Genomic DNA, 17,961 nt, shown 5'->3' on the forward strand with positions numbered 1-17,961 from the left:
TGTGTCGAGTGCAGCATTGCAGAGCTCTTTCTTTCCCTCACACCCCTCTTGCCTCGCTTTGCTCCTTGTTGGCATTTTCCCTGCTGCCACCACATCCTCACTTGCTTCCTCGTGGATCTCTCTCTGTGCACCTGGAATGCCTTTTCCTGGCTGCTGGCCCCCAGGGTGGCTGGCCCACGGGGGTCCCCCAGTTTCTCCCCGGCTCTGGGAAGTGGAGGGATTTTGTAACCTGGAGCATTGAAAAGGCAGAACTGCCTCCCGGGTGCTTCCAGCCCAACAGAGCCCTTTCGGTTCCCAGCTCATCCCTGGAAACATCCCATGCCACACGTGCCGTGCCAGAGGCTCCTGCAGCATGTACCTGCCTGGCTGCCGAGGGCTTCAGGCAGGCAGCCCGGAGCCTTTCCCTCCTGCCCACACGCTCCAAGCATTGACGAACAGGCTTCGTGGGGAATGGGAGCAATAACGGGGCTCAGTGGTGTGTTATCGAGCTCTCAGCAGGCTCCATGACCGGCACGACACTGAGGAACACAGCTCCCAGCTGTGACGAACGCTGCTCTCCGCGGCATTATCCGCCCTGGCACGGGAGGGTTCCCGCCTCGGCTCGGGTGGGATTGCACCGGTGGGATTTCACACGTGGAAGTGGAGCGCGAGCCTGGCGGCCACAGCCCTGCCCCGGCTGGAAGGGAGGAGCAGGATCTGCTGCAGGGCTGTGGGCTCCTGGCCCGGCGGAGCCTGGGGCTCCGCGGGGGTGGCAGTGCCCGAACCCGAGCCGGCGGCGGGGCCGTGCCCGAACCCGAACCGGCGGCGGGGCCGTGCCCGAACCCGGTGCCCGAACCGGCGGCGGGGCAGTGCCCGAACCCGAACCGGCGGCGGGGCAGTGCCCGAACCCGAACCGGCGGCGGGGCCGTGCCCGAACCCGGTGCCCGAACCGGCGGCGGGGCAGTGCCCGAACCCGAACCGGCGGCGGGGCAGTGCCCGAGCCCGGTGCCCGAGCCCGCGGCGGGGCCGTGCCCGAACCCGGTGCCCGAACCGGCGGCGGGGCCGTGCCCGAGCGCTGCCCCCGGGGCTGAGGGGAGCCCGGCCACGGAGCGGGCGGGTGTCAGGGGGGTCGCGTGGGGCAGGGCTGGGAAGCCCGTGTGGGCCCCGTGGGGCTGTGCCTGGTCCCTGTGACACGAGACCGGTCCCGGTGCCCCCAGGCCCACATGGAGCGGGTCCCGGTGGACCCAGGTGCCCGTGGGGCAGACCCCGGTGTCTCCCCCGGCCCGATGCCGGTGCCCCGTTCCCGCCAGGTGCGGATGTGCATCCCCCGCTCCCGCCGGTGCCGGTCCCGGCGCCCCCGCCACGCCCCGGGCGCTCCTCATCTCCCCGGTAACCGGGGCGGGGCGGAAGTGACGTCACTTCCGTCCGGCCGTTCCGGGCGCGGTCCCGGTGTCTGGGGGTGGCGGGGCTGGAGCGGAGGGACCGAGCATGGCCGGGGCCACCACGATCGAGGCGGTGAAGCGCAAGATCCAGGTGCTGCAGCAGCAGGCGGACGATGCGGAGGAGCGGGCGGAGCGGCTGCAGCGGGAGGTGGAAGCCGAGCGCCGCAACCGCGAGCAGGTACCGAGCCGCGGCCGCCGCGCGGGGGCAGAGCCGGCCGGGCGGCGCCCGGGGCCGGGGGTCGCCCCGAGCCGCGGGAGATGCCGACCCGGGCCGGCGTGTCCGCTGGGAGCGGGGCTCTCGCTCTGTGCCCGTGGCTCCCTCTGGGTCCCGGGGACCCGCCCGTGGTGCTGAGCAGACACCGAGGCCGGGGGGGTCGGCCTGTCGTCGTTCCGCTGTTGCCGGTGTCCCGGGCCGGACAGCAGCGGAGGAGGACCCGCCGGGGGGAGGGGGAGGCCCCGGCCATCTTGTGCGGCCCCGAGCCCGGCGCTGCGCGGGTAAGATGGAAGGAGCGAGCGGGCTCCCCCGGGATGCGGCCGGCGCAGGAGCCCTCCGGAGCTTCCCGAGCCCCGCATCCTGCCCAGAGCCCGGCGAGCGCCGCTCTCCGCTGCCCCTGGCACCGGCAGCCGCGGGGGAGCAGAGGGGCTGGGGGGAGTGCCTGAAAGGGAGGAGGGAGCAGCGACACAGGATCTGAGCTGGCAGCGCTGTCGCTCAGCGCCGGGCCGGGAGCACCGGGCAGGAAAGGCCGGGGACAGGGATGAGGGGACACGGGCAGGACCGCGAGGTGGCCGCCTCCCTTGGCCTGGGACACAGGCCAGGATGGTGGCGTTTTGGGGACAGGGATTGGGCTGACACGGGGCAGATCCTTGCTCGAATCTCAGCGTGACTCTCGTTGGATTTGCAGTGATTTTGCTGCATTTGAAGCGTGAAGCTGAGTGCTACCCCCGAGTGCTTGCGCCTGTGCCCGTGACAGCGCTGTGGCATTGCCAGGGATGAATCGGGCTCTGCTGCCCAGATCCATGGCAGAAGCTCCCGCCACTCCCAGGCCTCAGCTGGCTCTTTCTTTGCAGCCACATAAGGAATTCTCCTTGCAATAGCAGCATTGTCACGGGTACAGGCGTATTTTTCTCAGCTCCCTGAACCTCCTTCATGGGAGAGAACCAGTGCGCCCAGTATGGTGCCCAGGTCCTGGGGAGTCCTCTTGACTCTCTTGGGGCAGCAATAGTGAGTTCCGAAGGCCTGGATGAGCTTCTCACTTGATTTGCTGGGCTCCAGGTGCTCCCCGGTTCAGGGCTGCCTTTGTGAAGGAATCATGGAATAATGGGAATGTGCCACTTGTAGCAGGGGTGTCTGGAAGAGTTCACCTGGAAGTGTCACCCCATGCTCTGGGGAAGCCTCACAGTTTCATCTATGTCTAGAGAAAAGCAGCAGAACAGGAGGTGTAAGAGCTCTTCTGCAGCAGGGGAGAGGCACTTCCTCAAAATTAAGGGTGGTTTTTGGGTGGGTTGAACACTGCGTGCAGGAAGTCAGGGCTGAGTGATGCAGTTCTGAGAAAAAGTGGAGGCCCACTGTACTGGTGTGTCTCCATTGCCTGGGAGAAGGAAGGAGGGGGTCCTCCACCTTAACAGCTGGTAGCCCCTTTAACAGGGAAAAGATGCAGTCGGGCACTCTCCTTCCTGGTTCTGTTTAAGGTATTGTTGCGTTCCTCTTCAGGCAGACCACTTCTCCTTTCAGCGGGGTGGGTGTTGGCTCTGGGGCACCAAAGGGGTGTAGGCTTCTCCAGAGCCGGGTGTAGCTGCGTGGGAGCTCCTCTGTGCTCTCCCAGCCTGGTCTTGGGACCTGCCAGGGGAGCCTCAGTGCCAGTGGGGAGAAGAGCTCGGACAGCCCCTCTGGGAACTGGATGCAACCGGTGTTGGATCCCACTCTAACACTGCCGCCTTTCATCACTGTGCTCCTCCCGCCTCGGGCACGGTGTGGCGGGGAAGGGAGCTTTCTTATGTGCAGCTGGGATATTTCATGTTTGTGTGGCATATGCCTGTGCCCGGGTCTCTGCAGAAGACCACAGTGCTGCCCTGGAATGGCTGCACAGCTGCCTGCCTTTGCAGTGCTGTTGGCGAGCAGGATTCTGGACTCCCCCCGGGGGCTCCAGTGGGATGTCAGAGTCCCTGAAGCATCTGGGCTCCCCTGGGCTTTGGCTGGAGTGGATGTGGCTGTAAGCAGGGGCCTCACAGCCAATCAGGTCATGCCCCCAGGGTCCCAAAAAGATTGCAGCGAATCTCTGTTGACTGTTTAATCTGGGTCTCATCCAGAAGAGAAGTGCCATTGAAGGGATTTTCATCTTTGGCCTTGAGGTGCTTTGTTTTCAGCAGCACTGAAGGGCAGCTCCTGTCCTCTCTATCTACCCTGAATGTGTCCTGACTCAACGCTGGAGCAAGCCACAGGGTGATGGCAGTGCAGTATTGCCTTACTGAGCACAAGTGGCTGTGCCACACGAGTGGTGAACTGAGCACAAAGCTGCATGGTCTGTGTTTCTCACCATCTCTGTTGCTAGCACAGCGCCATGGGGGCTGGCTTGTACCTTGTGGCCTCTTTGAAGGCTAACTAAGACATGGATTACAGTGGTTGGGGGGTGGATTGGCCTCTGTGCCAGTTCTTTAAAGTCTCAGTCACATTTCTGGCAAATGTCTGCAGGCTGTCAGCAGTTTCACCAGCTCCCAATATGTGTAACTGAACCAAGGCAGCTATTGCTGGGGAACAGCCTCCTCGCCCTGTCTCAATACTGGAGAAGGCTTTTGCTCCTTCTCTGGATTGTTAGTGTGTTGCTGGGAGGAAGGAAGCCTCAAGCACTGCAGGCTCTCTGCTGGGGCTATGGGCTCTGCAGCAACAAGCCCTGGGGCTGGCCAGCACCTGTGACCAGCCCAGCTTGCCAGCACCCAGTACAGCTTGGCACATCCCTGAGCATGTTAATCCTTCTCACCTTGCTGGTGAGAGGGTTTGCCTCAGGCGATGCTCATGTCCCGATCACAGCAGTAAACTGACTCTGCTAAGTGGCAGCTGTCACCACGCTCTGGCCCCGTGGATAAGCAGGGCGTAATGAATGGCCTGGCAGGATCCCGGCAGCTGCAGAGGCAGCCCTTGGTGCAAGTCATCTCCTTGGTGTTCATGGCTTAAACTCAGAGCAGTGCAGGCTGACAGTGAGAAGCCTGCAGGAAGGCTGCAGAGCTAAGCGTGCTGCTTGCCTCTGCGAGAGTGGCTAAAGCATCCTGGGTTTGCTTTGGGCTCCCGTGTGCTGCTGCTGACCCCGTGGCAGATCTCAGCTGCCCTAGCTGAGCTGCTGAGCCTGCCCAGGCTGAGTTCCCTCCTCTGCTCCTCCAGGCTGAGGCAGAAGTGGCATCTTTGAATCGCCGTATCCAGCTGGTAGAGGAGGAGCTGGACCGAGCTCAGGAGCGCCTTGCCACAGCTCTGCAGAAGCTGGAAGAGGCAGAGAAGGCAGCAGATGAGAGCGAAAGGTGAGCAAGGACTCCTGTTTGCACGCTGTCAAACACTGAGGGTCAGGTGCCATCAACTTTCCCAGAGTGGGGAAGGAGATCCCACATCAAGACTGCATGTGGGAGTCAGTGCCTGCTTATGCAGAGCAGCTAAAACATTGCTGATGAACCTGAGGCTGCTGTGGGCCTTGGTTGTCGTGGAACCTGAGGCTAGCTAGGAAGTGCTGTGTGCCACCATGCATCCCTGCATCCAAAAGAGGAGAAATACATGGGTTCAGGGGCACCATTGCCTTGTAAATGTGCCTGCTGGTGGGGCAGCCTCTCTTCCATCTGCCTCTGCCAGCATGCTCCCTAACTGGCAGATGTTCCCTGACCTGGTCTGTGATTCAGAGGGGAGTGGTCCATTTCCAGCTGTCTGATGTGCTTCCTCCTGCACACACCGTGAGCAGCCTGAGCCAGCTGGTGGCCTGCCATAGAGACAGATTTGGCTCTTCCTTCATTCCAGATGTGGAAGTGCTTGACTTGGCTGTGCTGAGTCCTTCAGACAGCTGGGCTTGTTCTCAGCAGCATTGCACTCCCCTTGGCCTGGAAACCCAGTGATCTGCTGGAGGAATGTTCCAAAGAACAGTTAATTCCAAGCAATTGAGGTGGCTGCATTCACATCAGCCCAGTGGCCTCAGCCTTCCTGTGCCACCTTCTGCATTCAGAGGAATTGTGGCTTATCAAGAAGCACTGTGCTTCCAGGGCAGTGCTGTTAATGCTCTGGAACTTGTTGCACTGCTGGCTTGTGCAAGATTGTTTCACACATCTGCCCTCCCTGTGCTTGCTTTTGGGCAGAGGCATGAAAGTCATTGAAAACAGAGCTCTGAAGGATGAGGAGAAGATGGAACTGCAGGAGATCCAGCTCAAGGAAGCCAAGCACATTGCAGAGGAGGCAGACAGGAAGTATGAGGAGGTGAGACACTTGGGTGCTCTAGTATGACTGACCTGGGCCAGGAGACTTGAGTCCTCTTCCTGCTGACAGCAAAGCTAGGGGCAGAGCCTGGCTCTCAGCAGAGCCACATCAGTCCACTGCTTGGCCAAAAGCTTCCAGTGGCTCCTGCAGGCATTCCTTCCATTCTCTGCTCTGCAGAGCCTACAAATGCAAAACTCTCCTCCTTCCTCTTGACTTCTGATTGTCCTTTCCAGGTTGCTCGGAAACTGGTGATCATTGAAGGGGATCTGGAGCGTACTGAAGAGAGAGCTGAGCTTGCAGAGTCGTGAGTAGTCTGCTTGCATGTACCTGGCAGGTCTGCCTCTGCATGGGAACTAACACTGCATTGCTAACCTTGTTACACAAGGCCTGAAGCACAGGGTGGGTTTAGGTCTGTGAAGGAAAGGAATGAAAGCACTTCCCTTCTTGAAACAGGATTAGCTCCACTTAGGACACGGAGTTTGTAATGCGATTTTTCTTGGGTGGAGACACTCTGCCCCTTTGCATGGACTCACTCCCTAGTTGTGGAGGCTGGAGAGCCTTCCTCTCCTCAGCATTCAGCAGCACTGCTTTGTGTGTGCAGTCACAAGGTCGTTCACATTGCTGCAGAGCACAGTGCTTGTACTGAAGTGGCAGAGGCCTCCTGGGCCAGGGACTGGAGTGGCATATGGGGTGGCTGAGGGCAGAGCTGTGGCTGAGGCTGGTCTCTGGGCCTCTCCAAGTATTTGCAGTAACCACTATAGGCTTCTGCACTGCTCAGCAGAAATCTGGGCTTCCTCTGCTCAGAGCAGAGACACAAATTCTGGTGTTTGGGCTCCTTTCATGTATCCAGATGCTTCAGCTGATCCTTGAGGAGCTGGTCAGGGTCTTTCTGTGCTCTGGGCCTTGTCTAACACAGTTGGTGTGTATGCAGCAGCAGCAGCAGCAGCACTGTGCTTCCCGCCCAGATGTGCATGTTGTGACCATGACTTTTTTGTGTTTCCCCCTCACACCCTTTTTTGCTCTGTGGTGGTGTGGTTCTGGTGCTCCTTTTGACCTTGTCCCCACCTGGCTTGTGCCCTTGTGTGACCGTCACTAACAGTCATTGCCGGGAGCTGCAGGAGCAGATCAGAGTGATGGACCAGAACTTGAAGTGTCTGTCTGTTGCCGAAGAAAAGGTACTAACCTTTCCCTTCTTGAACCATTAAACCAAAACTCATGTGGTCTCCTCACTGTGCTCCTCCCCTCAGCTTAGCTGTGTCTCTCTCTTGCTCTCTCCTGGAACATTCTGTCTTCTCTGCCCATAAATATCCATTTCTGCGTGGTGGTGGCTGTCCTTCTGTCCATCAGAACAGCTTCCCTCCAAACAGCACACTAAACGTGAAGCTTCTACTTGGACACTCCAAGTCTGGCAGAAATCTGTGTCCACATCTCGCTGCTCAGCTGTGCCCCGTGCATGTGCTGGCAGAATATTTCAAACATGAGCTCAGAGGCAAAAAGGGAACTTGCTTTCTGCACAGGTGCCTCAAAGCAGGGTCCTATCCAGTCTGATCTCAGACAGTCTCCTAAAGAACTTCCTGATCTTCCCTGCACGTGGATTCACTTCTTGTCTCCTGTCTTTCCCTCCCACTTCTTCTTTTCCTTTTTTCCCCCCTTTTCTTACAAAACCCCACAGTAAATGTTCCGAGCTGGAGGAGGAGCTGAAGAATGTCACCAACAATCTCAAGTCTCTTGAGGCTCAGGCTGAGAAGGTAGGGCTGCCTGTCCCAGGGCCAGAAACCTTGCTGTCGTGCTAGGAGGGTAAATAGCAGAGCACCCACTGAAGTGGAAATTATTCAGCTACAGTCTTAAGCAAGCCAGGAGTGCTGTGCTTGCTCTGCTGGGAGGGCTGAGGTATTCCATTGGAGGTTCATGGAAGCTGGGGTGCAGGAAGTCTGGCTGCCCTTCCCTGCCTTGGGGCAGACTCAATCAGCCAGGATGTTTAAGCTGTTAAAATGTTAAGATGAGAATTTTTCTGCATCCAAGTTTGTGTTCCATGCATGATGTGGGACTTGCCACCTGGCCCAGTCCTGTTGGACTTGGGTGAGGATGTGAACAAGTCCCACGTGGAAGGTTCTGTTGGCATGTGTGCTGCAGTGAGGAGTTTATGCTGCCCTCTGTACATGTGGGCTCTCTGGAGAGGGAGGTATCTGGGGCTGCTGACTGCTGACTCCTTCTCCACAGTACTCTCAAAAAGAGGATAAATATGAAGAAGAGATCAAGATTCTGACTGATAAACTCAAAGAGGTGAGTGACCATGTCAAGATGGTTCAGCTGGGTGAGCTGGCCTCAGCTTGACTGGGAAGAGATGTGGAGGGTGGGAGACTCCATGTCCTTGGGCTGGTGCCCTTTCCTGTAGAGCTGTGGCACTAACTGGCTTATTTCTGTCTGGCAGGCGGAGACCCGTGCTGAATTTGCTGAACGCTCTGTAGCCAAGCTGGAGAAGACCATTGATGATCTGGAAGGTACATTCTGGGGATAGGAAACCAAGGAATGTGTGTTGAGTGAGAAGCTAAGGAGGGCTATCTCTCAGGTAGCTGGAGAGTGGACAGGCTGCTGTGCTTCTCATTACTTGAAGCATAACGCCACTTGGCCTGCAAGCTGAGGCTTGGCAAGAGTCCTGCCCTGTGCCTCTGCTCTGAAAACAGTTCCCCAGCTGTGTTGCAGGAGGTCTCAAGCTCTTGATCCAGACACCTGGCCTTATCTAGATAGCTTCTGTATTTTGGTAGTGATGTCCTCCGGAATGTAACTAGACCCCTGTGCTCCAGCTTAATCCAATTCATTTAGGAGTGGCACAGGAAAGAGACACCTGTACTTGTAAGAAATGGTCACAATAACATACTTGTGTGCAGAACATCATGCATGTGCTGGCTACTTCAAATGGGGTCTTGCAAGTCAACCACAGGAGTCAGTGAGTCTTCAAACAGCCCCCATGAAGATTCAGACTCCCCAGTATGAGAACTGAATCAAGGTTAAATCCCCAGCAGTTCAGTCCATGGAGTAGTCAGCCCGTGCCGAGGGTGGGTTCCTTTCCTCCTCCCATTCCTTCACATGGTTCTTCAGGAGCACTCCTGAAGCCAGCCATCACAGAACCTTGCCCCAAGCCACAGAAGGAGAAGGTTTCAGCTGCCTCCCTTAAGTCTGGGACTGTGGCCAGATTCTTTCTGGATTGCTGTGGCTGGAGTGGTGGTGCTGGTAAACCAAAACCCTTACATGTCTCCTACCTTGACCACAGGTGTGCCTTTGTGGTCTTTTAGTGCAAGATCTTGGAGATACAAAGCACTATCCTACTGTCTGGAGTCACTATTATCTAGAAATAGCAACGGTGTCAGCTGAGCTGTTCCAGAACTGCAGCCAAGCAGCAATCTGAGCCACCTCATGGTCCAGGACAAGCTTTTATTTGGAACTCCAAAAAGTCCTCCAAATTCCTGCATGCTCCCCTTGAAACCGTTGATTGAGAGTTGGCTCTGGTCTACAGCCTTGCTGCTGAAGTGACCTAGTTTATGACAACTGACAAAGTTCCCCAGGCTCTGCGAGGCTGTTAACAGCATGCCCAGCTGTACTACAGCCCAGGCAGCCAGAGTCTGTGCCAGCTCTGCAAGGCTCAGGGGTGTGTCAGGACAGTTCCAGGCCCACCCCTCCCTAGAGGCAGAGAGCTGCCTGTCTGCTCCATTATCTGATAGAGAACACTGGTGTGGCCAGTCTGCTCCCCCACCTCACTGCATCCTGCAGGATTGGAATTTCCTCTAATGCCCAGCTCTATTACATGAGTGACTTCTGCCAAGCCAGTCTTTGCATTGAGACACAGGTGAGAACAAAGCACCTCAATTATCAGTGCTCTCCTTAGGTGTGACAAGCTTCTCCCTAAGTGAATGGAGTTGCCTTTCCCTGCTGCTCCTCCTGACACTGGTTCCTGCTGACCTAGCTGGACAGCTTGTTTTTACAAGGTGATGTGGTTGAGTGCTTGGCTCTGCTGCCCTTGGAGCTGAGTTGTAATCCTGGAAAGCACTTGTGGGTCAGTTGGTCCTCAGGCTGCTGGAACCCTTCTGTTCATTGTTGGGGATGAACACGGAGTCGTGATGGCTCCACATCTAACTTCATTTTCTTCTGTTCGTGTGTACCATCCTGCTAGTCCCGCCCCAGTGTTGGAAGAACTCTTTGCCTTCCCTCATTGTTTACCTTTTGTTCTCCTCCTAAACCTCTTCTAGATGAGCTCTATGCCCAGAAACTGAAGTACAAAGCAATTAGTGAGGAACTGGACCACGCCCTGAATGACATGACTTCCATGTAAATATGAGCTGGCTGGCGTTCGCCTCTCGCTTCAGCAGGCTGGACCGCCAGTGCTTGCTTGGTTTGCTGTGGTTTCTGTAGTTGGAGAATCGATGGCGCTGTGCCGTCCAGGTTACTTCTACAGATCTGCCCAAGGAGCCCCAGCATGCCGTCCTCTAACTCTAGGTCCTTGTGGTCTGCATGTGTAACCAAGTGCTGTGCTGGCCTGAAAGGGTTCTGACTTAAATTTGAGTGCAATTCCGATTCCCACTGGGAAAGGCTTTCTCAGGAAATGTGGCTTTGTCATCTGCTGGAGCCACTGGGCCATGGTCTCAGGATTCCTTCTGGAAGAGGCTGTGGATAGTGCTCAGGTGGATTCCTTAGGAATTGCCACAATAGGCTTGAGATGGGCCAGATCATGAACTGATCTGTGGAAGTAGCTGAACTTGTGTGTTTCTGCAACTTCACTCCTCAGCTTTGTGTTCAGATCTGCAGTGGGTGCTGCTAACAACTGCTCTGTCTGGTCCTTGCACTAACCCAGGAGAGGCCAGGTCCTCACCCACAGAGAAGAGCCTTAACACGAGTGTCCCAGAGTTCCCTAAGCAGAGTTTGCTGTGCACAAACACTGAGGCGTTTCTTAAAATTAGTGTCTCCTTCTGTCTCACACAGATAAGTCTTGTGGTTCCAAACTCCACTTTGGATTTGTCTCTCTGCTTGGTGGCTTGTTCTGCATCTGCACCCGGCATTCACGCTCTCTTCATCTCACTCTGAATTCCAGTACCTTTTTCCAGTTACTGTGCACAGGGCATCCCTGGGAATGGGTGCTGTAAAGACACGGAAGCAGCAGCAGCAGCCCCCCAGTTCTGCTGCACTTGCTCCCAAACAAAGCTCCCTCTGTGTGACCTGATGTGCCAGACACAGCCTGCTCTGAGGGGCTGCCCTTTCTGTGTTGGGGGAGCAGGGAGGATGTTGTTCTCATTTGCATATCTTGTGTGGAGCCATAAAGCTCTTTTTGTATTTCTCTTGCCTCTTGCTCGAGCATGATGTCACCTTTTTAAAGGAAAACAGTTCCTGTATAAATGGCTGATGCTTTTGAGAAATGGGTTTCTAGTGACCACTTGCTGCTTTAGAGTAACTGTCTCAGCATTGCCTTCAAACTGGTGTCACTCTCAGTGGAACACAGACCTCACTAGCACGCTGGATTTTTCTTTGAGGTGTGTTGCTGGCTCCCAGATGCGATGGCAGCTTTGCAGACAGGGCCTGTGGGGTCAAACTGGAGGCTGGGGGTTGCAGGAGGAAGTTGGAGCTGTGCCTGACTGAAGACACTCCTCATTCCTGCCTGCTCTGGAGTGTTCACCAGCACTGGTTGCCAAACGCTGGCTTGCAGTGGGAGGTCACACACCTGATAGTCGTTAGCTAATAAATACTGTGTGAGCTCTGGCTGGTCTCCACTGGGGCAGAACTGGTTGGGTGTGAGCTGCTGCCTGTGCCAGGGGGAATGATGTGTGGCCTCTTGCTTCAGGAATGAGAATGCAGCAGGGCTGTGAGCATCTGAGCCAGGGAATCTTCTGCAGAGCCCTCCCCTGCCCACACGGGCTGGGGGCTGCAGGATCCTTCTAGGAGTGTGGCACAGAGCTTCCCACTGAGCACTGCCACTGGGCTGTGAATGCCTGGTGTGTGTCACTGCTGGTGCTGTTGCTAGTTGATGTGGTATGATAAACACTGGTCAGCCTCTCAAAACAGTATGTGCTGCCTCATGGTGGTTGGTCAAATACTTTTTCCTTTCTGGATCTGTTCATCTGCCACAGTGCCCGAAGAGCCCTTCGTGAGCAGAGTTCTGATGACATGGGACACTTCCCGTGGCTTTCTCAGGTTTGTGCCCTTCTGGTCTCCACGTGACAGCACTGGCAGTCAGGATAATCTAGGCACACTCACCTGCCCCAGCGTCCCACTCTGTATTTGGTGACAGGTGGGGAAGTGGGGGAGCACTCAAGAAATTTCCAAGTGTGGGCTGAGTCTCCTGGGTTGTGGGGCAGTGGCTGTGCCCTGTAAGCACAAAGCAAGAACCCAGAACTCTTCAGTTCTTCAGAGCAGAACTCTTCAGCTGCAGTAAATGCAGCTGCAGCTGAGTTGAGGATCTGGATCCTGTGGGAGGGGCAGGGCTTTTGTAAATGTGAAGGCTTCCAGTCCAGTGTTCCATTGTCAGCTCTTAAGACAACAGGGATGCCATCATTGTCTGTCAGTATCTGAAGGGAGGGTGTCAGAGGATGGACCAGCTTCTGCTCAGTGATGCCCAGCAGTAGGACAGGCAGCACATGGAAACTGATGCCCTGGAAGTTCCACCTGAACATGAGGAAGAATTTCTTCCCTGTGTTGGTAACTGAGCATTGAGCAGATTGCCCAGATACCATGTGAAGTCTACCTCACTCGAGATAATCCAGAATAATTGGAACACAGTCCTGTGCAAAGTGCTCTGGGGCAACCCTGCTTGAGCAAGGGGGTTGGACCACGTAACCAACAGTGCACCCTTCCAACCTCACGCCTCCTGTGATTGTTAGTGGGTGGGAGGTGGCAACCTGCCCTCGGGAAGTGCCTCTCCTCACAGGGTGGTCTGGTTGCATCCTAACTCTTGCTGTGGGGAGCTGGTGGCTCTGCTCTGCTCCGTGGCGTTCCCAGGAATGTTATCTAAGGCTGGGCTGTGGCAGGCCCTTTCCCCACTCATCTGGAAGGAATCCACTCTGGGTGGTGGATGGGTATGTGGGTGGGTGATGCAATGGTTACCCTGGGAGGTTTTGGAGACATCTGGTCTGACTGGATTGCTGGGCCTGTGCAGGCTGGTTACTGTGAGCTGTGCTGTGATGTGGGAGTGCTGCAAACACAGGTTAACTGACCAGGAGGGCCAGCTCCTGGGGCTCCCCACGTCCTGGGGCTCCCCGAGTGGCAGGGATAGCTGGTGAGGCTTCCCTGGGGTTGGGCAGAGAAGGGAGCAGGCCAAACACGGCGTAGCTGCTGCAGACCTGGGCATGTGTTCCATGTGGAGAAGCTGCTCCTGAAGTCTGGGAAGTTTAGTCATGCTAAACACTCCAGTCTGCTACCTTGTGTGGGTGAATCATCAGGTCCCTGTACACAAGCAGGAATGTTTGCTTGAAAGCTGTGAGCTGTTGCACCAAGTCCTGCTGAGCACAGTTCACTCTCATCCTCTGCCACTGGGGAGACCCAGGATCAGCCTGGATCACTTGGGTCTGGGGCCTGGCACTGGGGCTGCTCAGAGCCAGCATGAAGCCCGAGTCCCTCACAGCAATAGCAGCTGTTGTGCAAGACATGGGCCAGGATGCCATGTACCCACAACTTCCCTCAACTTCCCAGTTGTGGTAGGTCAAAAATCATTGGCTTCTCTGCCTGTGCCTTGGTCTCTTGGTGCCTTTAAAGAAGGGACAATCAATCAGCATTACTGCCCTGCAGAGCAAGGTGCAGTTAGAGCAGGTCCTGAGGACTGAGAGAAGCTGAGTGAAGCTGAAGTTGAGCTTCCCCCTCTGTGTGCAGATATTACACTGGAGGGGCTGAGCTGAGACTCTGGGGAGGGCGACAGCTTTGGCTGCTCCATGGAAACTCCACTTTCTGGAATTTTACCCAGCTAGGTCTTGTTCAAGAGCAAAATATTCTGAGATTGAAAGCAATGAAGAATGGTGTAGCTTCCCTTCAGAGGATGCCTGGAGAGTCTTAGGACGTCACAGTACAAAGATTAGAGGGGAAGGCCAAGGCTGTTCTCTGGGCTCACTCCTCCAGCAGAGGCATCACACTGTGGCACTGCAGGTGGTGCCGGTCACTTCTGTTAGGCTGGAAGATGATGTATAACGTTTTTTCACTGGAATTCCCCTAAGTGCAGGAATTGGAGCTGTCAGACTGGGAGGACTCTGCCCATGCAAATGCGCAGGAGAGATGCTGAATGTGTTCTCTGTAGTGGCTGGTTGTGGCTGACAGGCTGTGGGGCAGGACACTGGCCACCCAGCCCTGAGAAGTGACAGATCCTGGAAAGGGACCAAACATACTGATGAGCATGAGTGCTTTAGGATGCATGTGGCTGCTGGACCTCGGTGGGGCTCTAAGGACAGAGGGTGCAGAGGCCACAGCTGCAAAGGCAGTGGCAGCTTGTGCTCTGCTCATAGAGTTGTTCTGGGGCAGAAATAAAAAAAGGCTCTGTGCTCCAGAAGTCCCTCTGTGCTGTACCTGAAGCAGTTGCTGCCTTCAGTCCTAACTAGGTTGTTAGTGTGGCACCAGGTGTGTTCTCAGAGGAGGGTCCTCCAGGTCAGGGGTGTGATGTTTTCATTCTCAGCTCTTCTGATGTGCCTGTCCTGCTGTTCAGACCCTGTCAGTCTCACTGCACTGTGGTGTGGCTCCCTCTGGAAGCTATTTTTGGTACAGCTGTGGCAGGACTCGTTTCTGCAATGTGCTCCACAGGCTTAAAGCACATCCCAGATCTCTGTCCTTGCTGGGGTCCAGCCCAGCCCTGCCTGCAGGCTCCTCTTCTGGTGTCTCTTCTTCCTTTCTTTGCCTTTGTACATCTTTGGCAGCACTTTCACTTCTGCCCACACTTGGCTTCCTCTGTGATCTTCCTGAGCTGAAGCACAAGTTAGAGAAAGACAAACCCTTGGGAATAGCCCAGGCTGTCCTCAGAAGCCCACATTATGGAGACAGCTTGTTTGATGTGCTCATCTTGGTGCTCTACTAACCTTCCCTTTCTCTCTTTTTCTCTCTTCCTCTTGTTTCCCTTATCCTGCCGCTGCTGCAGAGCGCCTGTACAGCCAGCTTGAGAAAAACCGCCTGCTCTCTAATGAGCTGAAGTTAATGCTGCATGATCTGTGTGACTGAGAAGGGGCCCACTAATCCCATTAAACAGCTTATTGCGACCACCAGTGCTGTGGACCACAGTGAAATCTGATCATTAAGACTGGCAGACTTGCGAATTTTATGCAATTGCTGCTTTTTAATGAGGCACTTGGATTTATCCTGTAATTTATTTAAGCACTTTTTTTAATATATAAAGGTAACCTCTATTCCTGGTGAAGTCACCCCCAGACTTGGCTGTGTTTTGACCAGTCTTGTTTGCTTGTCCAGGGGGTCCTGCCTGGCTCCTCCATGGAACCAGAATAGCCGCAGCCCCCCAAATGAGGGGTGGGCTGAAGTTAGACTTATGTCTGCTTGAAGCTGCCTGTCAAGTGCTACAACCTTATTTACTATTAGCTGAATGACTGTAGGATTTCCTGGTGCATGGAATGATGGCTTCTACCAATAAATGACTGACCTTGTGGTCTGTGAGACACTGCACACTGTAGTACATTCCTATTTAGGGGAGTCCTAACTGAGAAGGTTTGGGGGCAGCAGTAATTTCCCAGGCCTGATGCCAGTGTGGCTGAAAGAGCCCTGAAATGGGTTGGGAAAGCTCACAGACATCTTGATAGCAAGTGCCAAAATGCTCAGCCTGAAGCTGTGACCTGGGTGCCTGCAGGGAGTATTTAAATGCTGCTGTTGCTCATGCTCGAGGAAGGCTGTTCTCTCTCTGCGCAGTTTCTAGACCTGGGGAGGTTGGAGTGGCTTTGGGAATCTGCCTGTACCTAAAGGACATTTTTCCACAGCCTGTCTGTCCAGTGTCCCAGCGTGTGGATGTCTCCAGTGATATGGGTGGGCTCACCTTTGGAGTGAAGCCTACTTAGAGCACTAGCTGCTGATCTGCTCTCCTCCTGGCTTAAGGAACATGTGAGAATTGACTGCACAGCTGCCTGTAGTGTTGGGCAGGTGCAGCTCCCTCACTCCTCACTCTGCCTGTCACTGCCCCAGCTCCTGCCCCGCTGCCCTTTGGGCTGGTGGTCTGCTCCCTGCTGCTGGGCTTGGCATCCCTGCCCTGTGCTGAGGGGAAGGGGGGCACAACCAGCTGTAGTTCCAGGGGTGTGTTGCTCTTGGGTGCCTTGCTGGGCCACGTGTGTCAGCTGTGGAGGTGTGGAAGCCCTGGGAAGAGCTGGCTGCAGTCAGAGACGCCTGCATGTGAAACACTGACCAGAGCTCTGGCTCAAGGTGCACCGTGGCCATACTGAGTGGGAGCAGCAGCAGTGGGAGAGGCGAGGGCTGCACACGAGCCAGGTAACCCCAAAGCTTCCAGCTGTACCCAGCCAGGCACTCCGGCCCAAGGATCGCTGCAGCTGCGTGTGGGGAAGGGGCTGGCACAAGCTTTCTTTGGCAAAGGACTCTCTGTTGTTTGATGCTGATTCATAACTCTCGACTCTTGTTCCTGCCAGATAAACTGAAATCCACCAAAGAGGAGCATCTCTGCACGCAAAGAATGCTGGACCAGACCCTGCTAGACCTGAATGAGATGTAATGGATCCCTGCCACTGCCTCTGCCACGCCATGCCAGCCCAGCTGCTGCTGCCCTCTAACCCTGGGGCCAGAGTTTACTTTCTGTTGCCAACTTGACCAAACACAAATCTCCTTTGTTCCAGGGTTAAAGGCCACCAGGTTGGGCAGAGCTTCAAACAGCATCATTAAGGGAAGTAAACAATGCAATAATGTTTGGAGAGCATGTTTGAGATGTACACATTTTGTAACTACCTTTTTTTGTAGCAACCATTATAAACATTCCAAATAACGTGTGAGGCTGGTGAGCTATACTTCAGAGCTCTTGGCTTTAAAATTTGGTATTAACCTTCTGTTAATCGGCTCTGGGCCACCCTGCTTTGGCAGGGCAGGAAACGGATATGATGGTTCTGGCCGTGAGTCAGAGTAGCCAGGCTAGGCTGACAGCCTGTCGAGAAAACTTCCTTTTCCAGGAGCTGTTTGCCAAAAGCACAGTTCAGTTTTTCAGCTTTAAGGTAGCTCTGTATTGGGAAGGAATATCTGGGGTGAAAGGTGTGTTTTTTTGGGGGGTTGTTTTTGTTTTTCTTAAGCCAAGCCTGTCATCTGAACAATTGAACTGATTGAACCTTCACAGGGATTGTGTCCCTTCCCCTCCACACCTGAAGGGCTTAGAGAAGCCAGTGTCCCTGTAACCCATCGCTACCCTGGAGCTGACTTTGCCTTCACTAAGTGCTGATGCACCGAGCTTCACTGCTCATCACTGGGTTACACTTAACAACTTAAGTACAACAGCCTTGTGTCCTTGGAGAAGTGTTTTTGCCTACCTGGAGGGAGGGAGCCAAGCCTTCCCTCCTGCCCAGGACTGCTCTTATTGTCTTAATTGAGTACAAGCCATGTCGCTGTGCATTGCTGGTGTGTCGTGGTTGTGAGGCGTGAGTGTGGCAGTGTCACGCTCGCAGTGTGTAGCTTGTGGTTTGAGCATGCTGCCTGGTTGTAGCAGTTTTTGGGGCCAATCTGGAGACAAAAACCATATCCAGTGTTTTGATACTAAATTGAAAAATTGTGTTACTGTCTTTTGAAATAAAAACTGATCCCTCCACGTGGCTGCTGGCTGCAGAACTTTACTGTGCAGGCTTGTGGGGGATGAGGGTGGGGATGAAGACGGGTGGGACCAGGCATAGGGTAAATAGCACTTCCCAGGGCAGGAGTGCAAAAGCAAGCAGGACTGTGGTGATGAGTTCCTCAGTCACTTTGGAGACAGCACTGAGTTGGGTGGAAGTGTTAATCTGCTGGAGAGCTCTGCAGAGGGTTCTGTAAAGCCTAGATCCTGTAAGTGTGACAGTCAACAAGGCCAAGTGTCAGGTACTGTCTTTGGGTCACCATAACCTGCTGCAGTGTTCCAGGCTTACGGAAAAGTGGCTGGACAGCTGGAAAACAACCTGGGAG

At 55.1% G+C, this 17,961-nt stretch overlaps 1 protein-coding gene across 9 annotated transcripts; it reads left to right on the forward strand.

The window, feature by feature from the left end:
* Positions 1-1,382: 1,382 nt before the first annotated feature.
* On the forward strand, positions 1,383-17,618 carry TPM3 (tropomyosin 3). Of its 9 annotated transcripts, none has more exons than XM_077789375.1 (10): positions 1,383-1,599; positions 4,795-4,928; positions 5,745-5,862; positions 6,096-6,166; positions 7,535-7,610; positions 8,083-8,145; positions 8,294-8,363; positions 10,107-10,185; positions 11,976-12,039; positions 15,786-16,327. In XM_077789375.1, exons 1-10 carry the CDS (start codon positions 1,468-1,470, stop codon positions 15,876-15,878), a joined length of 900 nt encoding a protein of 299 aa, XP_077645501.1. In that variant the 5' UTR covers positions 1,383-1,467; the 3' UTR covers positions 15,879-16,327. The 9 variants fall into 9 exon arrangements, with proteins under 9 accessions (XP_077645501.1, XP_021387887.1, XP_021387892.1 ...); XM_021532212.2 differs by lacking the exon at positions 15,786-16,327 and adding an exon at positions 14,957-15,492; XM_021532214.3 differs by lacking the exons at positions 11,976-12,039; positions 15,786-16,327 and adding an exon at positions 16,458-17,618 and having other exon boundaries at positions 1,384-1,599.
* Positions 17,619-17,961: the final 343 nt, after the last annotated feature.

The sequence above is a fragment of the Lonchura striata genome, chromosome 33 (assembly GCF_046129695.1).
Source record: "Lonchura striata isolate bLonStr1 chromosome 33, bLonStr1.mat, whole genome shotgun sequence".
Lineage (NCBI taxonomy): Eukaryota > Metazoa > Chordata > Aves > Passeriformes > Estrildidae > Lonchura > Lonchura striata.